Source organism: Delphinapterus leucas, chromosome 6, assembly GCF_059928025.1.
Source record: "Delphinapterus leucas isolate spDelLeu-1000000601 "Yukka" chromosome 6, BTC_Dleu_Yukka2, whole genome shotgun sequence".
Classification (NCBI taxonomy): Eukaryota; Metazoa; Chordata; class Mammalia; order Artiodactyla; family Monodontidae; genus Delphinapterus; species Delphinapterus leucas.
Genome location: NC_143134.1, coordinates 23,953,759 through 23,974,148, shown reverse-complemented (window position 1 = coordinate 23,974,148; position 20,390 = coordinate 23,953,759). Strand labels below are relative to the sequence as shown.

The 20,390-nt window shown below is 54.6% G+C and overlaps 1 protein-coding gene across 1 annotated transcript in view; it reads right to left on the bottom strand.

Moving 5' to 3' along the window:
* Positions 1-19,896, bottom strand: part of GFRA2 (GDNF family receptor alpha 2) — a 90,212-nt gene extending 70,316 nt beyond the window's left edge. Inside the window, 3 exon segments of the mRNA XM_022562902.3 lie at positions 13,278-13,361; positions 19,217-19,575; positions 19,577-19,896. Coding sequence (XP_022418610.2) covers positions 13,278-13,361; positions 19,217-19,575; positions 19,577-19,632 — 499 coding nt within the window. The 5' untranslated portion in view covers positions 19,633-19,896.
* Positions 19,897-20,390: the final 494 nt, after the last annotated feature.

The following is a 20,390-nucleotide window of genomic DNA, read 5'->3' as shown; positions in this document are numbered from 1 at the left end:
AATCATTTGGTGAAACAGGAAAAACTTAGAGAGAAGAAGGAGGGACAGAACAGAATGTTTTCAACTGAAGTTTGAGATGCCTGTGAGATGTCCACATGGACATGTTGAAAGGCAAGAGGATAAATGAGTCTGGAGTTCAGAAAAGAGGTCTGAGCTAGTGATAAAACTGAGCATGACTGACATCGGAGGCTATTTAAAGCCACATAACTACATGAATTAGCTGAGGTTGAGGATGAAAATGAAGAAGAGGAAGTGGGTCAGGACAGAGCTCCAGGTGCCATCATTTAGTGGAGATTGGGGAGGAGCGGACCATGAGGTGATGGACAATCTGGAGATGCTGGTGTCATGGAAACCAAGACAAGAGTTTCAAAAAGGAGGACAGTCAACTGAGTTCAGATAATTAGGGGCACAACGGTGAGCAGAGAGGCACTCAACAATGAGATGTAGACTAAACAAACTCTAAACAGGGCTGGATGGAAGGCGGGAAGGGTGAGGAGGAAGAGGGAGGGGCACGGAGAAGAGATTCCACGTGGGGGCCCCCGTCTTCCCTGCTGGGTTGCAGCCACCCTGACCATTACCTCCATGCTTCTTGCCCTATGGGGCCACCCATGACCAGCTCTCCCTCAAGATTCATTAACTTTTACAACAGTCAATTACTGAGCACCCACTACATGTGGAACACTGCTGGAGAAATGAACAAAACTGACAAAACTCCTCTGTTTCTAGAGCTTACATTCCGGTGTGAACATGAGATTATAATCAAGTTAACAAACGGAAACTTTCCCTTTGGCCTGAGGCTTACCCTGCAGGCTTCACGAGCATCCCTGCCCATCCTGCTTGGGGCTGCACTGGTGATTAAGAGCAGGGACTCCCAGCCACGTCTGGGGAGTTAGAGGACCCGACTGGGCCACTGACTAGCAGAGCAAGCGTGCACAGGTAACACAACCTCTTTCAGCCTCATTTTACTCAACTGCAAAATGAAGATACAACACCCACCCTGCCCACACACAGGACTGCGCTAAAGATCACACGGGGTAATGTGGACACAAACGCCACAAGTGGTTTCCAGCCTATAGCACGTGTGCAATAAATGTTTGTTTAAGAATGTGGTCCCTGCTGGTGGTGGGAATGTAAATTGGTGCAGCCACTGTGGAAAATAGTATGGAGGTTTCTCAAAAAATTAAAAATAGAACTACCATATGATCCAGCAATTCCACTCCTGGGTATACATCCAAAAAAAAAGTAAAAACGCTAATTCAAAAAGATATATGTACCAATGTTCATAGCAGCACTGTTTATAATTGCCAAGATATGGAAGCAACCTAAGTGTCCATCGACATATGAGTGGCTAAAGAAGACGTGGTGTGTGTGTGTGTGTGTGTGTGTGTGTGTGTATACACATACATACATACAATGGAATACTACTCAGCCATAAAAAAGAATGAAATTTTGCCATTTGCAGTAACATGGATGGACTTGGAGGACATTAAGCCAAGTGAAATAAGTCAGACAGAGAAAGACAAACACTGTATAATATCACTTATATGTGGAATCTTAAAAATACAGCCAACTATGAATATAACAAATAAGAAGCAGACTCACAGATATAGAGAACAAACTAGTGGTTATGGGGGGGGAGGGGCAATAGATGGATAGGGGAGTGAGAGGTACAAACTGTTGTGTATAAGATAGGCTCAAGGGCTTCCCTGTTGGCACAGTGGTTGAGAGTCCACCTGCCGATGCAGGGGACACGGGTTCGTGCCCCGGTTCAGGAAGATCCCACATGCCACGGAGCGGCTAGGCCTGTGAGCCATGGCCACTGAGCCTGCGCGTCCTGAGCCTGTGCTCCGCAACGGGAGAGGCCACAACAGTGAGAGGCCCATGTACCGCAAAAAAAAAAAAAAAAAAGATAGGCTCAAGAATGTATTGTACAACATGGGGAATATAACCAATATTATATAATAACTGTAAATGGAAAGTAACCTTTAAAATTTGTACAAAAATATTTTTTTAAAAGAATGTGTTCCCTGGCTAGAAAAACCCTCCCCTCCATCTCTCCGTTTTCACGCGGCCCTGATAGAACTGGCCTGTCCCATGTGCCTGTCACTCCAGCCACGCGCATCACATACCAAGAGCCAAAAGTGTTCCCAGTCTCCCTGTCGGTGAGCAAGAGAAGGGCTTCAGAGATCCCTCTGCTTACCCAAGAAGCCTAAGAGAGCAGGACCTCAAAGATCTTTCTCACTTCTGGGCCCCCGCACCACCAGGAGCTGTGGCTGGTGGCCGGGAGCCCCACGCCATCCAGCATAAGGTGAAAGCTCAACTTCCCCGAGAGATGACCGGCCAAGCCCAAAATGCCCTCCTGCCAGGGTTCTGCTGTCACTCAGGGCCCATGGACCCAGTGGGAGCCCAGCCCTTATCCCCACTGCTCTGGTGCCTGCCCTCCTCAAACCGGCCCCAGCAGTCTTAGTCCAGGCTCCCTAACGTCCTCAACTTTCTGTCAGAACTTTCCCCTCACCTTCACCCCACATAGCACGCGTCCACCCCAGCGCTCTCCTGGGCCCCTGCATTTTTGGAAGCAGGCCAACCCACCAAAAGTCAGTTTGATGAATGGCAAATTCACTGCAAATCAATTCAAAAAAAATCAATTGCTGAGCTTCCCTGGTGGCGCAGTGTTTGAGAGTCCGCCTGCCAATGCAGGGGACACGGGTTCATGCCCCGGTCCCGGAAGATCCCACATGCCACAGAGCGGCTGGGCCCGTGAGCCATGGCCGCTGAGCCTGCGTGTCCGGAGCCTGTGCTCCGCAACAGGAGAGGCCACAGCAGTGAGAGGCCCGCATACCGCAAAAAAAAAAAAAAAAAAAAATCAATTGCTTTTGAATATCATTGTATATTTTGACAAATTTTAAGCACTGTCAGAATTTTCTCCAATTCCGCAAAAGGCATATGCGTCTTGATTTTGTGTTTCTAGCAATTAAAAATTAAAACTTCATTCAGTATTTCACGTTTGAAGGGACTTTGTAAGCCACTGTTGAAGGCTCTCTGTCCTTTTAAATATAGTCTTGGCGTGATTTTTTTTTTTAATATTTAAGATTTTTACCATTCTCATACCAATTCCCACAATGGCTTATCAGCTTTAATTCTGAATTTATAACAATTAAAAACCAAAATTGAGGCATTTCATATTGATGTGGTTCACCTTAATCCTTCGTCAGCCTTTTTTTTTTTTGTCATGAATAAAGGTAGGACTGGAAGCACCAATCGTAAGCTAAATTTTTTTACTGATTGTGAAATATACTTTATTGCTCTAAGAAGTCTACATCAACTCCTGATGCTTAAATTCCAGAAAACTACATATATCTTAAAACACAGCAGTGAAGACCATTTGCAAGAATCTTCAGAAGCCATGAAAACCATATTCAAATATGAATTTCTAAAAGTTTTACAAATGATGAAAGGAAACAAGTTTTGGTAGATTCATAAATCTGGTAAAATCAGAGATTTGGTCATTTAGCACACTGATTTGGGAAGAAGTGACCATTGGGCAGCTCCAGGCCCAGAGGTGGTGGGAGTCCTGCTTCCTCCGCAGGGTCATTTCCGGGCCATTTCTCCTCCTGTGGGACTCCTGACACCAGTCCACTCCCTACTCCTCCTTGGCACTGTCATCTACAGACCCCATCGTTCCCCGTTGCCCTCTCTCAAGAATGATCTCCCATCGAGCTCACTGTCCTCCCTTCCTCCTCTTCCCAAGCATCCCGCCCAGGGGCTCCCCTTCCACACTCGTCTCCCTGCCTGCAGAGCTCCCCTCCACCCACCCACCCCGCCACTTGGCTCCCCTTTCCTCACTGGCCCTGGTCTCAGCCCCCTTTGCTAGCGCTTCCTCTCTGCGTGAAGAGCCCCAGCCTCCCTCTCTGTCTATACTCTCCCTAGGTGACCTCATGGTTCCACGGCTGTACATACCATCTATATGCTAACGATTCTCAACCTATATATCAACCCTGACCTCTCCCAGGCCTCCAGACTTACATCCGACTGCCTACCTAGCATTTCCAGGTGGAGGTCTAACTAGCATCTCAACACCCACGTGGTTGAAAGAGAACACTGGAGCTCAGCTCCCACCCCCAGCCTGCTCCTTCCCTCATCTTCTCCATCCTAGTAAACAGTGGCACCATTGTGTTCAAGCCTAAATTAGCAGAGTCATCCTTAACTCCAGCCCCACAACAGATCCCAGCTCCTTGTGTCCTCTCCTCTCCTGCCATCGTAGGACATGGACCACTGTCACAGTTCTTAGCCACTCTCCCGGCCCCTGATCCGCTCCCCCACAGCACAAGAGCAATCTTTTCCAAAACATAAATCACACAGTGCTACTCTAGTATCTAAAATCCTCAAAGGTTTCTCATTACTCTTAAAAAGAAACCCAAACTCCTTAAGTCGCCTGCAGCATCTCAGGGATCTGGCCCCTGCCTTCCTCTGTGGCCACCTCCCAAATCACCTCCACCTCATCACTGTCCCAGCCTGTGGCCTTCCCTAAGCCCCGCCCTCCACCACCCGCATCCCCACCTAAGGACCTTTCCCCAGCTGTTCCCTCTGCCATTCCCAGGCCTTCCCAGGGCTGGATGCTTCCCGGGAGTCATCCTTTGGCATTTCCAATCCAGAGTAGCCACCAGGCACCTCTGCCCATCATGCTATTTTAATCCTGGCTTAGCAGTCATCCCTATCTTACTTTTTATTTTTGAGTAGTTGTTGGCTTGTTTGGTTTTTCTGTCTTAGGCTAATCGAACGTAAGCTCCAGTAGAGCAACAAGACTCCTCTGTCTTGTCCACTGAGGTATCCTCAGCACCTAGATCAGGGGATGGCGTGCAAGGGATGCCTCGTGAATCCGAGGGATGGACTCACACACACGCCGTTTCTGCAGAGAGAGGACCTAAGCGTCCAGAGTCCAATGACATAACCTCCAGGCTGCAGAAGGCCGAGAAACACACACATAAGGTTCAGTCTGCTAATTTTTGTTGATCAGAAGGATGGCCTTCCATCCCTCAGGATTCACCCTGACCACTGTTCCCAGGGCTTCCCGAAGAGGTCCGAAAGAGGCCGGGGGCAGCGCTTGTTCCCCAAGGGAAGGGCCACACACACCCCACTTTCCCACTCAGGCCTCTCCATCCCTGCCTCCTTCCCCTCCTTCCCTCTCCACATGCAGAAGGAGGCCACTGCCAAAAACCCATAAACACACATCACCCGACACACACACACCACACACACACATCACCCCACACACACATATAACACTCCACACAAAAACACCACACACATACACACACCACACACACACATACATACCACCCATGTGCGTACCACACACACTTATACTCCCCACCTACACACTACACACACATACACACTTGACCCCATTCGGATCTGTTCCTTTCTCTACACACTCATGGGCTTATAAGAACACATTGACAGAAAGAGAAAAATAAATACCATATGCTAACACATATATATGGAATCTAAAAAAAAAAAAAAAGGTTTTGAAGAACCTAGGGACAGGGCAGGACAGGAATAAAGACGCAGACGTAGAGAATGGACTTCAGGACACGGGGAGGGGGAAGGGTTAGCTGGGATGAAGTGAGAGAGTGGCATGGACATATATACACTACCAAATGTGAAAGAGATAGCTAGTGGGAAGCAGCCGCATAGCACAGGGAGATCAGCTCGGTGCTTTGTGACCACATAGAGGGGTGGGATAGGGAGGGTGGGAGGGAGACGCAAGAGGGAGGGGATATGGGGATATATGTATATGTATAACTGATTCACTTTGTTATACAGCAGAAACTAACACACCATTGTACAGCAATTATACTCCAATAAAGATGTTAAAAAAAAAAAAAAAGAACACGTTGACAGATCGGTTGGGAGGAGCATTCCCAGAACAGTTACTCAAATCCTACCTTCCACCCAGATAAATAAGGTGAGCATGGCTCAGGGTAAGCCCGAGGAGCATGCCTGGGGCAGGGCCGGGGTTGGGTGGGGCCAGGGTGGGGCGGGCAACCGTGGCACCTGAACTTCTACCATTAAAAAGCCTCTCTTTGGGGTTAAATTTTGTTCTCTCCTGGTTGTTGTTGTTTTTTTTAATCGCAATTTCTTCCTTGGACATGAAGACAACCAAACATGAAGCCACCGACACCCTGCTCACGCCTTCTGCGAGCAAATCCTTCTCCTGGCTGGGGGAGCCTGGGTAGGGGGGCACGGAGAAGAGGAAATGAAAGGGAAGAGGGGAAGCGCTTGGCGCCCCTGATGGAGTAACTGGCATCCTCCTGTGGGTCCCAACTGCTGACCAGCGTGGCCAGGGTCACGGGTCACCTGGCCCTCCCTCCCCACTTCTCCCTGTTCCCATAGTCCCTCTTCCCGCCCCACACCCTCTCCTGGGCCATCAGACAGTTCCTCCCTGAAACGGGGGGATGTAAGAGGTGACAGAGCTGCAGCTAAGGCCCAATTTTCATTGACACTCAGAGTCTCTGACAGCTGTTAGAAGAAGAATGTGATTTTGAAATTTAAATAACATGCTTCTGCATTCAGCTCAAGGAGACAACCTGAGGATAAGCAGTTTATCGCCCGAGCCACCATGCAGGTGGCAGGGAGACAGGCTGCCTGCTTCCTCCTCTCCTCCCCTGCCCTCTGTCCCCAAAGCCCCACCGCCTCCTCACAGGGGCCGCCTCAGAGTGGGGTCTCTGAGAGGCACCAGCCGAACTGCTGGACCTTGCTCGCCATCTTCTGCTCAGCAACCCCAGGGAAGGAGGGGCCGGGGGCACAAAGGCTCGGCAGCCCCTCAGCGGAGCCAGGGAAGGGAGGGGAGCTCCCTGGGCATCCAGCGGAGTTAAGCCAAGCCCGACCCTCTCCCGGCCCCTACATGGCTACTCAGGCAACCTTCACAGGGGACTGACTCTTGAGCCCGGGGATAAGCTCCTCCCCGACCCAAGGGCAGCTCAGCCCCGCTCCACAGACCCAGCCCCAGAGCCAGGCTGTCACACTGAGCTCTGTCCCGGAGACTTCCTGGGCAGGAGTCCCAAGGGAGGAGACCCCAGAGACGCCAATCTCCCATCTGCCACAAGGTCTCTAGTCACTGTCATCTGAGCCCACCAGGCCCAGAAGGTATGCGGTTCCTGCTGAGCCTGGCGGGGCCTCCGAGCCATGATGCTATGATGCTGCTGGGAATGTCGTTCCCAGATCCCAGTCTCTCCTCTTCCGAGACTCTGCTGATTTTCCCCAGGCACCGCCTATTGCTGCCTCCCTTGGGCTCTCAGGGTTACTCTACCACCACTGACAAACCACCCAGTGGGCGTCTAAGTGGTATCCGCCTGCCCCACAAGCCAGTAAGGACACGGTCTGGCGCCTTTCAAAGCAGCATCTTAGGTAGCGTCTGCGCCACATGGAGACCCGGCCCCAGCCCTACCTCTTCCACGAAGCCCTCGTGAGCTTTCCTTTCCTTCTCTAAACCTCAGGGCCACCTGACAGGCGGCCCACACGGGACGCCTCAGACTTGCCTGGACCTCTTAGCCACCCTCCCTTGTGCAGCGCTAACGGCTCACACTAAACCACTAGCTCCCCCAGCCCCTGACAGCATCACCTGTGGCCACCACCTAGGGTGCTCCTGGGCTCCGGCACCCTGTGGGGAGCCGTGCACACGTCATCACCCATCCTTACAGGGCTCCATTTTACAGATGAGAAAAATGAGGTTCGGAGTCAAATGACCCACCCTGTGGTCAACCAGCTGGAAGGGCAGGACCAGGATTCAAACTAGGACCAGCAGGCCTCCAAGTCCACAACCGCCCTCTAGTCCAGGATCCTCCATGGATGGGGTCAGGAGCACAGCACAGCACTAGACACCCAGAGGAACACAGAGAGAGGCGTGGGTGCAGTGACACAGAGACCAACGCCCACAATCAGAGGGTGAGTGCTGTAATAAGAGCCAAGTGCAAGGGCACAGAGTGGGAGGGTGGTGTCCCTCAGGGGCCATCTGCAAGGCTTCTTGGCAGGGGTAGGGTTCCCTCCTCTCCTGATCCCCCAAAAAGGGGACCACTGGAGCCTCCAACTAGAACATCCCCGGGCCTCTCCTGGCTCCATCCAAGCAAGATGACCCACCCCAGAGGCTTGCGGCCAGCTGAGGCTGTAGCCACCCATCCCTTCTTCCTCCAACCCACAAAAGGCCCGAGCCCAGGCCTCTCGCCAGCCTCCCTGTGTCCCCACCCAGTCACAATGCAGCTAAGGCCACAGAGGCTCAGCAGTAGCCCCAGGGACCTACTGTCCCCTGCAAATCGCCCCGTCACCTCCCACTGCAGCCCCCACCCAGCACTAACATGGGTGGAAGGCAGCCTCACGTCACCAAAAGCCATGCAACCATCTCCCGGATGCAGGCTCCAGGCCGGCCCTACCCCAGCCGGCCAATGGCCTTTGGAGAAATCACTCCACAGTCAGTTCTAAGAAGCTACGTGTTTTAGTGCAATGTGCCAGGTACTGGACCAGGCACCTACCTGCAATTTCTCATTTAGTCCTTACAAAACCGGAGCAGGTAGGTTTTGCTATCAGTCCCGTGTTGTGTAAGAAGAAAACCGGGCTTAGAGGTGAGGCCCCTGCCTGAGGTACGCACTGGGCAGGGACAGAAGCAGGACTGAATCCCGGTCTAGTCCATCCCTTCCCTTGGGGCCTCAGTTTCCCTTTTTGTCAGGTAAGGGGTGAGCTTAGATGATCTCCAAGTTCCCCTCCAGCTATAGAAAAGACAAGACGTGTTTGCATAAATATGCTCCATACCCATGTATCTCCAATGCCTGCATCGGATGCCCAAGGCCCCGGAGGCCCCCAGCCTCACCAGAAATGCAGAGGCAGCGCTCGCTGACAGCCCGGCCCACACCACCTGCCTGCCGCTTCTCCCGGTCCCTGAGGCACAGCCCAGCGGCGAGGAAAACCACTCTCTGGCCCTCCCAGGCCTTTCAACCTCACTCTGATGGTTTCACCCCACGTGGATGGAGCAGTTCCCTTCCCTCACTGTCCGCATCACCCCTCACAACCTCTCTCTGCCTGAACCATCTCTTCTTTCCCTAAGAAGCCTTTCTCTCCTCTCTCCACTTTGTTCCATCCTCTCCTGCCTCCCAGGTGGGACCAGCTGGGATTCAGTATTCACGGGGTCACAGGCGCTTGGGGAGGGAGGGACTCCACCCAAGGGACCCCTCTAGAGGAGCATCCTCGGCAGAGAGGATGGCTGTCACTTTGCCTGCATCCATCCTCATGGACTCCTCTGTATCGACCAGACCAGTAGCCATCCCCTTCTCATTTTACAAATGTCGGCACTATAGCTCAAAAAGGCCCGACAAGGCCTCCAGAAACACTCCGTTTCCTGTTTCCAAGGGCAGTTTAAATTGCTAGAAACAGGACAAACCTCATTAACCAAACTTCATTTCTTCTCCGTGAAATCTCCCTTCCCATCTATAACGCTAGGGCAAGACATCTGGATCCCTCCAACAACCCTGTCCCCACTGTTCAGACTGCTCCCCTCCTGGCCTTGGACTTGGGATTAACTGGACACCAGGAATCCCAGACCCAGTCACTGATCCCAGCGCCTGTCTCTGAACTGAGCAGACAAGAGGGGAGGACTTGCCCTTCCCCCAGGGCCTCAGCATCAGAGAGTGTTGGGGGAGTCCCAGCAGCTTTCTTTGCCAACAGAATCCCAGCTGGGCTTTCGAAGAAGCCCAACAGAGAGAGCAGGCCAGCGGGAAAGAAGAAAACACGTTCCAGGAGGCCCCGAATTCTCAGATGGTAGCAACTCGGCCCCAAAGATACAAGAGCACCCTTCTCCAAGTCCCTGGGCCCCGACTGGGGGAAGTGCGACCTAGAGGAGCCTCCATGGCCCACACCGCAGCCTCTCCACACAGAGATGGCAGCGGGGGGTGGGGGGGGACATCATACAGCCACATGTAAGTTTGTAGAAGTGGGGAGGGACTCCATACAATCCTGCAGGGCAGATTGCTATCATCCTGGAGCATCAGTGCAGGATCTGGGGTCCCCCAGACCAGGCTTTCCCAGGCAGCGAGCCACAGGTGGGTGGGTGATACATGTGCCCAGATATTGACCCCTCAGCCCACAGGGCAGCCAGGCAAGGGCCTGTGACCACCGGAGCTCCAAGCTGCTCTGCTCTTCCTAGATACCAAACAACACTGCCGTTGTCTGTGCGCCTCGATGGGGAAAAGGCTGCTCTAAGCTCACCTCCTCCTTCTTCAGAAAAGAAATGTAAGGTCCGGAGCAGGGAAGTGAACTGCCCAAGACCATCAGCTCATCTGTGGCAGAGAATGAGCTGGAATCAGGGTCCCGGCTCCCCATCCAGCCTTCTTTCAGCTGCGTGCTCCCCACCATGGCCCACTTGGTTTCTTGGTGGCTGGGCCAGGGCCTCCCCACCCAGCTATGTACCAGAGTTTCCCCAGATAGAGCCACCCATGCAGCAACTCGAGGGCTGCTCTGGGTGGAGCGGGGTCAGCAGGGGCAATGAGGGGGAGCCTTGCCCTCACTGTGGGGAGTGGTCTCCAGAGCCCAGGGATCTACAGTCGTGTGGGGCCCAGTTCCATCTGAGCAGCAGGTAAAGGATGCTGATTCAGTGAGCTGCAGACCAGTAATCTCCTCATTTGTCTTGTCAACATCCTTGTCCCACAGAGTGTCAAGTCCATTACGGAAAGATTTTCTGCCGGGAAGATACATAGTGTCAGTCCAGGAAGCAGCAGGGGCCTGAGCTCAGGTGCTGACCTCTGACCTTCAACCTTCAGGGGGCAAAAGCCAAAGCCATTTCTTCACTGGAGGTAAACCCAGTGGCTCCCGCCCAGGCAGTAGCACCTGAGCCCACGGTAGGGTGGGAAACGGGTATGTCGGGCCGCTGGGATTTCCCCATCACAGCGTCCACGCGCAAACCATCTCCTCAATCTGCTGGAGCCCCCTAGCACTGTCTCAAAAGGAGTAGCCCAAAACTAACCAGGAAATGTGAGAATCAGAATGTCTGTGCTAGGAGGGGCCTCAGTCAGTCCATCACCCAGTTCAGCCCTGTGGGATGGGCAAGGCTTGTCACTGCATCATCACAGCGCCACAGGCAGAGGCAGGATGGGAACCTCGGCCATCACCCCACTGCGGGGTACGATGACGAGAGCCCAGGGCAGGCCACTCAATGCACAGACCATCTTCGAAGTCACCATACCATCCACCACTAACCCTGCCCACCACCAGGGCCCAAGGGTACGTCCAGATGGTCACCCTTTGGCCAGTGCCTCCCTTCTCATGGGGCCCAGGATTTCTCCCACCAGCACATGTGTATCATCCTATCTCAATCCCTTAGAGCATGCTTTCTCAATGGGAGAGGAGGGTATCACCCCCAAGGGAGCAAAAACGGGCTCCTGGGTAGGCAAAAAAAAGGTAGATATAACAATGGTTTGTGGCCCTCCAAAACTCAACCCTACCTGACAAAACTTTAATACTTGGCATTTACTATGGACTAAATTGTGTCCCTTCCCCAAACTCATATGCTGAAGCCCTAAACCCCCAATGTGACTGTATTTGAAGATAGGGCTTTTAGGAGGTAATTAAGGTTAAATGAGGTCATAAGGGTGGAGCCATAATCCAGTAGGACTAGTGTCCTTATAAGAAGAGGAAGAGACTTTTCTCTCTCTCTCTCTCTCTCTCTCTCACCACGCCCCTCTCTCTTCTCTCTCTCTCTCCACGCCCCTCTCTCTTCTCTCTCTTCTCTCTATCTCCCCACTCCAATCCCCCACTTCCTTCCCACCCATTCCCACCCATTCCCGCCCCTACCCTGTGAGGACACCGTGAGAAGGCTGATGTCTGCAAACCAGGAAGAGAGCCCTCACCAGAAACCAAACCTGCCAGACCTTGATCTTGGACTCCAGAACCGTGAGATAATAGACTTCTGTCATTTAAGCCATCCAGTCTACGGTATTTTGTTATGGCAGCCCGAGCAGACTAAGACAGCATTTCTCTAGTTAGAGAGAATTAACTTTTCTCCTTAGAGGTACAACAATGAAGACAAAGAAAAAGTTTGAGAAACATTGTCCTAGAGAGTTCTTCATTTGAAAGGGCTTAGGGTCTCACTGCAGAATCTTTCATTTCACAGTCTAGAGTAGTCCTCCTCAACTGGCAGCAGCTGTGCCCCCAGGGGACATTTGGCAGTGTCTGGAGACACACTGGGTTGTCACATCTTGGGGGACTGCTACTAGTGTCCAGTAGGTAGAGGCCAGGGATGCTGCTAAACACCTTACTGTGCACAGGACGGCTCCTGCCACGGAGAGAATTACCCAGGTCAATGTCGATAATGTTGCTGTTGAGAAACCCTGGCTTAGAGCAAAAGAAACTTCGGCAGGTTTTACATATTGCCACAAAGTGCCTGGAAGACTGAGGCCTGGGGCCCGCGAGCAAGCCCACCCTGGCCCCCTTTAAGCAGCACTGGTGACTCCAGGAAGCTCATCCCAGCCCTAATAGTTCCCAAAACCGGAAGGTCCTCTCTAGTGTCCGAGCAGGGGCAGGCTGCCCTGGGTCACCTGGGTCACCCAAAGGCCAGAGGGAACAAGGCCAAGAAGAAAGAACCAAAAAACTCACTGGGCTCCTATACACAGACCACGGCAAGCAAAGCTAGAGCTCAGATGGGTCTTCTCACTCCCCAGGCAGGCCAAGGCAGGAGTGGCCAGAGAGCAGAGGCTCTCCTCAGCGGGATTCAAGAAGCAGAGCCCCCAGGGGAGAGGGGAATTTCAGAGCAGAATGCACGATGATGATAGGAACGCCGACAACCACGGCTAATGGCTCCCACGCACTCGGCAGCATGCTGAGCCCTGGACAGCCGTTGGTTCACTCTGACCTCATGACCATCCAACGAGGTAGGTACTCTCCCCTCTGCACCAGAGAGGAAACTGAGGCATACAGAGGTCGAGTAACTTGCCCAGAGTAGAACAGCTGGAAAGGACCCAGCCAGGCAGGACAGGTGACGAAATGGGAGAGCAATACCACGTTTCAGATTCAAGATCTGCTGCACGGCAAGCTCATTCTAGGCAATTCCCTAAATGCTTTATGCCACACACAACCTTGTGGGTGGGTGTTACGGTTCCCTCTTTACAGATGAAGACCCCAGGCTCAGAGGCGTTCAGGGACCTGCTGGCAAGCCGACACCTGAGCCAAGCCCCGAGGCCTGATCCACCACCCACGGGGACCGGAGCAGGTCTGGCGAGGCCCGGGATGAGCCCACTCACCTGAGAAGATTGAAGCAAGCCTGAAGATGTCCGAGAGGCGGGCGGTCACTGGCTCGTAGGGTGAGGCTTCATAAAACTCCTCACCTAGAAGAGAGAACCGTGTCAGGCCCAGGCTCACATCCCGTCCAAAGTGCTGCACAGGGCGGGTTAGGAATGAAATGCTGCACATTTCACATGAGCAAGGTACTTCTCTCCAACCAGCGCAGGTCAGAACTGCCTACTACATCTCCCTCGTGACCTCTCTGCATGTCCCGGCCTCTTCTAAGGACTTCCGAATGCTTCTGGAAAGAAGGCACAGGGGAGCTGGAACCCTGTGGAAGGCCAGGTACAAATCCCAGGATCTGAAGCCAAAGGACCCTCCACAGTCATTGAGTACAACTTCCTCATTTCACAGGGGAGGGCTCTGAGGTGGCCCAGAGAGGCGAAGCAACCTGCCTGAGATCACACAGCTACTCATGGCGGAGCTTGAGCTGGACTCCAGCCTCACACCAGCATTCTCTCCCATCACACCAGGCTGGCTCTGCCCAGACTTAAGGGGACAGGATTTCCCCTTTGCTTCCCACCATGCCACCAGGAGAATCTGACTGGCTGAAGGTCTGCTGGGTGGAGGCCTGACTGCGGCTCCTGTCTTGACTGACTCCCGACCCGTCTTCCCCTCCACCTGCTGCTTCTCAGCCCTCTCCTCCAGGCTCCGGGGTGCACCAGAGGCTCGGGGAACAGACAAGCAAGCGAGTGACAGGAGATAAATGACACAAGGCTGCCCTGGAGACCCACCACCACCTCAGCGGGACTCCAGCCCCCTCTGCCAATGCCTCGGCAGCAAAGGAAGTATCCTCTTGAGACATGACGGCGAGGAGAAATCAATGGATAATCACTCAGGCTGTGTGTGCGTGTGTTGAGCGGGCAGGGGAGACAGATGATGCCCACAGCCTCACACACTGATTTCCCGTCCACCCGGGACCCAGCGCCACGGGCAAGTACCCCCGCCTAAAGAGCAGCACGTGGGGCAGCACCACTGGGGGCCACCTGCAGGAAGGAGCCGGCCCCCAGAAGAGGAGCCTTGGAATCTGCTTGCAAGGGGCTCGTTCAGCCAGGCCCCCAAAGTCACCCTCAGGCTAGCCCTCAAGGCTTAACCAGCCCTCCGCTGGTCCACGGACCAGGCATCTGTCTGCTATACCAGGCAGACCCCCCAGAGAAGGGTACAGACCCCCCAGAGGACGTGGAGGAAGAGCACGCCCCCTGGAGAAGCAGCCCCGCCCTTCACTGTACCTCACAGGAGCACCTTGGGCCCTGCCACACCCAGCACACAGGGCACCTTACGCACAGGGGGTGCCCACTGGTACCGGCCAACGGACCTAATCCAAAGGTTACCCTTTCCTTCAGGCCCGTCTCCGATCCCACCTACCCCCGGGGCATGCAGGGTCCTGGCAGGCCTGCATGATCTCAGCATCCTCCACTCTACCCACCGGCACTGGAGAAACTCCCTGTGGTGGGGTTACCAGCCATGCTCTCTGCGGCAGCCAAACAGCACAAGCGTTTAGGAAGCACTTTTGTAATAAAGATGATGTTGCATCGTGCTGCCTTCGTGCCAGCACTATTAGAAGCGCTTCAGATGTACTAACTCACTTAATCCTCTTAATTTCTCCAGGGGGTAGGCACTATTATTCTCCCTAGTTTACTGATAAGGAACTGGGGCACAGAGACACTGAGGTACTTGCTCGAGGTCACACAGCTGGTAAGTGGCAGAGCCTGGTTTCAAACCCAGGAAGTTGGCTCCAGAGTCCAAGTTCTTAACCATTATGAATACTGTCTCCAAAAATAAAAAGTGTTATTGAAACCAAATTGTTAAAAATTGTTCTTAAACAAGTACTACTGTGGCTTAACTTTTCACAGAGCAACCTTCTGTGGGCTGGACTGCTCCCCCAGAGCAGGGTCTGTCTGTCCCTATAGCATCTGGCATAGCACCGTGCCTGGGTATGGCTAGTACGATTGACTAGGAGGGGACAGGGGATGGATCTCTGGGGGAAGAGAGCCTCTTCCATGACCGCGTGGGAGGGGCCCGTCCTATTTAACTCAACTTCCATCTCCTGCTCCTGCAGCGGAATTCACCAGCAGGAAACCCGAGACCTGCCTGGCAGCCAGACTGAAGCCAAATCCAGGATGTCAGATTCCAGGGCCACGACCTGGGAGATGACAAGTAGGAGAGGCCTCGGCGCTTCACGTTTGCAGGACCAGGATGACCCTGAACTTCAGCATCACCTTTGGAGAAGGCAAGAAGCCTGGTCCCCTGTGCAGCCAACAGTGACAGCCCCACCGTGTAAATACTGGTGGTTACGGGGGTGGTGATGGCAGAGAGGAAGACGGGCCCAAGGCCACAGCTCTCCCCCAGGGCAGTGGAAAGGGGTCCGGATAAGGAGTCGGGGGCCTGGTCCCACCAGCTGCTTGCTGTGTGCCCTGGGAAGCCCCCGACTCGCCTCCCTGCATCTCAGCTTCCCCGCCAGAATGATCCTGAGGCCCTTTGCGGTTGGGACTGTCTAGGAGCTTGGCAGAGGCCACAATCCTGCCACCGCCAGCTCTGCCCACACGCTGAGAGCCTCAGTCTGCACAGCGAGCTCAGACTCAGGTAGAGGCAGAAGGTGGAGCTGAGTCTCCGGGGAATCGCAGCAGGAGAAGCCAGAATCTAAGTGCAAACCCACATGGGTCTCTCCTCTCCGTGATCCCCCCACCCCGGCCCAAGCCAAGTTATTAAGAGTCTTAAGGAATAGGGAGGGTGTGCCTGTAGCCTCCCCAGGAGACCACTCACCCCACACCAGGAATAGCCCCCTCTCAGGATGATCCTGTCCCTCAGAGGAACACCACCTGCTGTTAAAAAGCCTCTGGGTTCCTCCGGTCAGCCCTGGATGGAAACCACCTCTAGCCCCAAGACCCAGGGGGAGGGGACTGTGCAATCTGCAAGGGGTGGGGGCCAGGGCTCTGAGGAAGGAGAAAAGCAGGGGTCTGCTTTTCTAGAGTGGGACCAGGGGAAGTGTCCCCCAGCCAGTATACGCCAGCACAGGGACCACGGCTTCCCCAGTGCTTTCACCCTCTGAAGCACACAGTAGGTGCTTAACAGATGTTTGTTGAGTAAAGGAACCAACAAGCCATCTCAAGCCTTAGAACGGGGAGAGTTTACAGTCAGGCCCTCCTGGGTTGAAAGGGCCTTGAAGACACAGCAGGAGGCAGCATAAAATACACATTATGCTTCTTGTTATCATCAAACTGCCTCATCATCCCGGCTCCGAGCAAGGTCCCCGGAGCCCTGATGCGGTGCCCACGGAGCCAGTCCGATTGGAAGGTTCTCAGGCGGCCCGCCCAACTCTCTAGCCGGCAGCTCTTCCATCCCTTTCCTGTCCATCCTGCACCCACAGCAAGCCCACCCACCTTCTGCCCAATCCCCCTCAGGTTGAAACTGAAGGCTGTCGGAAAGAAAGCAAAAACCTAAACAACCCAGCTGGCTGAATCGGGGTCTTTAATGTTCTGGGCACGGAGTCAGCTGGTGTGGCGGGCGGGGACACGGCTCCCTGTCCCATGGAGAACAGAGTGCCCGTCTCTGTGGCCGGCTCCCTCCCTTTGCTAACTTCTAGTTCTAGGACTCCAGCATTGCTAGCAACGGAAGAAGTGACCACCCGATTCATGAGGAATTACTTTGTTACTAATGGTGGTAATACTATTAATAATTCCATGCCCACTTATTCCTATTTTCAGCGCACATTTGAACCCTCGGGGCCACTGCTCAGGAACCTCTCGATATCCAGGCCCCATCCCTGGGCCCAGTTTCCTCCTCCCCCTCCAACAGCTGGATGCGGTGTTGCCCCTCAGATCCTAGGCTGACGCCTCCCCTCCCCCAAGGGCACAGATCCACAGAGCACCTCTCTCTCTTCTTCACCTCAGCCTCTCCATCACTACTATCCTACCTTAGAATTTAAACTGCTCGACTCTCTCGCATCTTTGAAAAAAAAAGTCATCCTTTGTTCTTCTCCCATCTTCACACCAAAATTCAAGAAGTTGGCCACAGTCATCACTCCCCTCTCCCCGGCTCCCAGGCAACCCCTAAGCAGGCTTCTGCTCCCAGCAGCCACCTAAGGCGCTCACCCCAAGGGCATCAGGGACCTTTTCCGAAAACCCCTCTCCTGCTGGGCCTAAAGTCTTAGAGGCTGGTGACCCTCCTTCCTCTGAGAGTGAGCCCCTCCCGAGGTATCCTACTGTCCCTCTTACCTCACCCCCAGAGCCTCCTTAGTCATCCTTGCAGCCCATCTTTAAATGGCAGTGGTCCTGGGGGCTCTGTCCCTGACCTCCTCCCAACGTGACTGCACCCACTCCCTCGGCCCCAGTTACCACCTGCAGTCTGCTGGTGACTTCTAAATCCCTATGTCCAGTCGCTCTTCCTCACGTGACCCCCAGCCCTGCGTGCCCAGCTGTCTGTAGGGCGGGGCCGATGAGAGGCACACACCCCAGAACAAATTCACATCTCCCAGCCCTCCCCCCACTCAAGACCTTCACTGTGATCAGCCACATCACCCACCCAGCTGCCCAAGACCGAAAACTGGGGGCCCTCCTGACTCCTCTGACCCTTCACCAAGACCTGTTGATTCTACCTCCTGGACAGCTCTTAGATCCTTCTTTCCTGCCACTGTCCTCATTCAGCCACCATCATTCCTGGCCTGTATCACAGCAGTGGCCTCCAAACAGTCTCTCCAATCTACTCTCTTCATTGGAACCACATGAACTTTGTCCTGAAGCACATATCCATCGTGTAAAACCTTCCAGGGGTGCTGCCCACCAGATCCGTACCCCTCCCATCTCTCCTCCCCCATCCCCACTTCCACCCGCCTCTACCACACTGAGTTACCTGAAGGTCTGTAAGCGAGTTCCACTAACCTGAGTTACCCGCAGGCCTTTGCCCAAGCTCTCTCTCCACCTCCCATACTCTCCCCATACACCTTCACCAGGTAACTGCAGCTCATTCTTGAATCTCAGCTTGGAGGCTGCCTCTTCCAGGAAGGCGGTTTAGATTTTGTAAGAAGGGGTTTGATGCCCCTGCTCAGTGATGCCACAGCACCCAGTGCTTTCCACTCACATCACCAAATAACAGATAACTGTCACCAAGTAACTTCTCTGCATCCCCCCCGACCATGAGCTCCACGAAGGCAGAGGCCACCTCAGCTGTTCTCAACTGTTGCCACAATGCCTAGCAGCTGGTAAACTCTCGATAAACAGTTGCTGAATTAATAAGTGAATGCCTGACCCCGGTGGCCAGCAAATCCTCCACACCCCAGTCTGGAGGGGGAGGAAATGGGGAAGGTGGCTGTCCGGGGAAAGGCTTACAGGTTCTGCCTTGGGCCTTGGAGGCAGGCTTGCCCAGGGCTGTGGGACCTGCTGCCTTCACGCCGCTCAGAGCTCTGTTGAAGGTGCCTAGCCCAGGCCCGGGGTCAGGAAGCCACCTGAAGGGCAGGGCTCCTGGGAGCAGGAAGACAGGAGGGGGGCAGCAGGGAGCGGCAAGGGCTGGTTTGCTCTCGTGCAGACCTCACAGCTCCACCTTCACGCCGCCTACCCCTTCTCACTCCTCTGTCCCCACTTGTCCATCCACCTGGGTACCCTTGCCTCACCTTCTCTCGTCACCACTGCACACAGCCGTCCAACCAGCCCCGGTTCACTTCCCCTCCCACCACCCCACCGTCTCTCCTCCCCACCTCCTCCTTCGTCTGTCTCTCCAACAACAGCTGCCCTCCTAGGCTGGGCAGCTACCTGCTCTGGGTTCTAGGTTCCCTGGAAGGTGGAGAGAGAGAGAGCGCTGTGGCCACTCTGCCCCGTTACCAGGCCCTCCCGCTGAACCTGGGCCCCAGGAGGCCCTCCCATCACCCCATCCCCAGCGTGCCTCCCATCGAGGCGGGCGGACTTACCCTCGGTCAGCCCCAGGTGGATGCTCCAGTAGATCTGCAAGCACTGCAGCTCCTTCTTCATGCCCCGCTTGCAGCGGCAGTCGTACAGCGGGCTCTCCTGCAGCACCTCCAGGGCCGCCTGGCACTCCTTGTTGGCCAGCATGGTGTTGCGGTCCCGGCCGGCCAGGCACTGGCGCAGCGTGCGGTAGCGGGAGCTGCAGTTGGATTCGGCCGCGCACAGCTCATTGGCCCGGACACAGTCCACTGGGGGGCGCCAGCCGTGAAGCTCGGGGCCCTGGGGGGAGGAAGGGCTGGCCAAAGAGCGGAGGGTCTCGTCTGGGTGGTGGGGAGGGAAGACAAGCACGAATGAGGGCCGCAGTCTCCGACCCCAGAGGCAGGCCTGGGGGCTTGGGCCCTTCTGGGAAAGTCACACCCATTCTACTCGGCACAGCAAGGCCGACTCAAGGCTGCCTTCCCCAACAGACATTAGGTCGGAGGAAGGGCTGCTAAAGGGTCCCAAGAGTCCACCAGCTCTCCTCAGACCCAGAGGAGAAAAGCTGCCCTCTGCCCTGGTCCTACCAGACTCTCTTCTGGTTCCACTCCGTGGCCCTGGGCCCAGGAGCACAGAAAAGCCAGAGGCCCCAGCAAGACCACAGACAGTCTAAGATGCCAGGAAGCCAAAGAAGGATGCCACAGCCTCAGCAGAGAGCTGGTGGCTGCAGGGCCTCCTGGGGTGGGCCGAGGGGGCATCTCACTTTCAGAGCACCCAGACCTCCTCCCAGCAACCTTGGGTCCAGCCAGAGGTCCATCCACCACAGCCTCTTAGAGGCCGGAGTCAACCCCTGCATTCTACCCTGGGGAAACTGAGGCCCAAAGAAGGGAGATGACAACTCAAGGTCACACGCAGGCCGAAAAGGCCCCTCTAACCCCCCAGTCTACCCATTCTGAGTCCCCAGACTTTCCGAGGAGACAGGAGGAGACAAGCATGACCCCATGGTCTGAGCCCAGAAGGAGATGCTCCTCCAGGGGGGCTCAGCCCTCCACACCTTCCTGTCCCACAGTGCAGCCAGAGACAGAAAACGTACCCTGCGGACAAGTTCCACCCCAGGCCCCACCAAAGAAAATGCTGCAGACCCAGCAACTCCATCCCACCACACCTCCCACCCACACACACCTCCCTCTCTCCCTCTCTCCA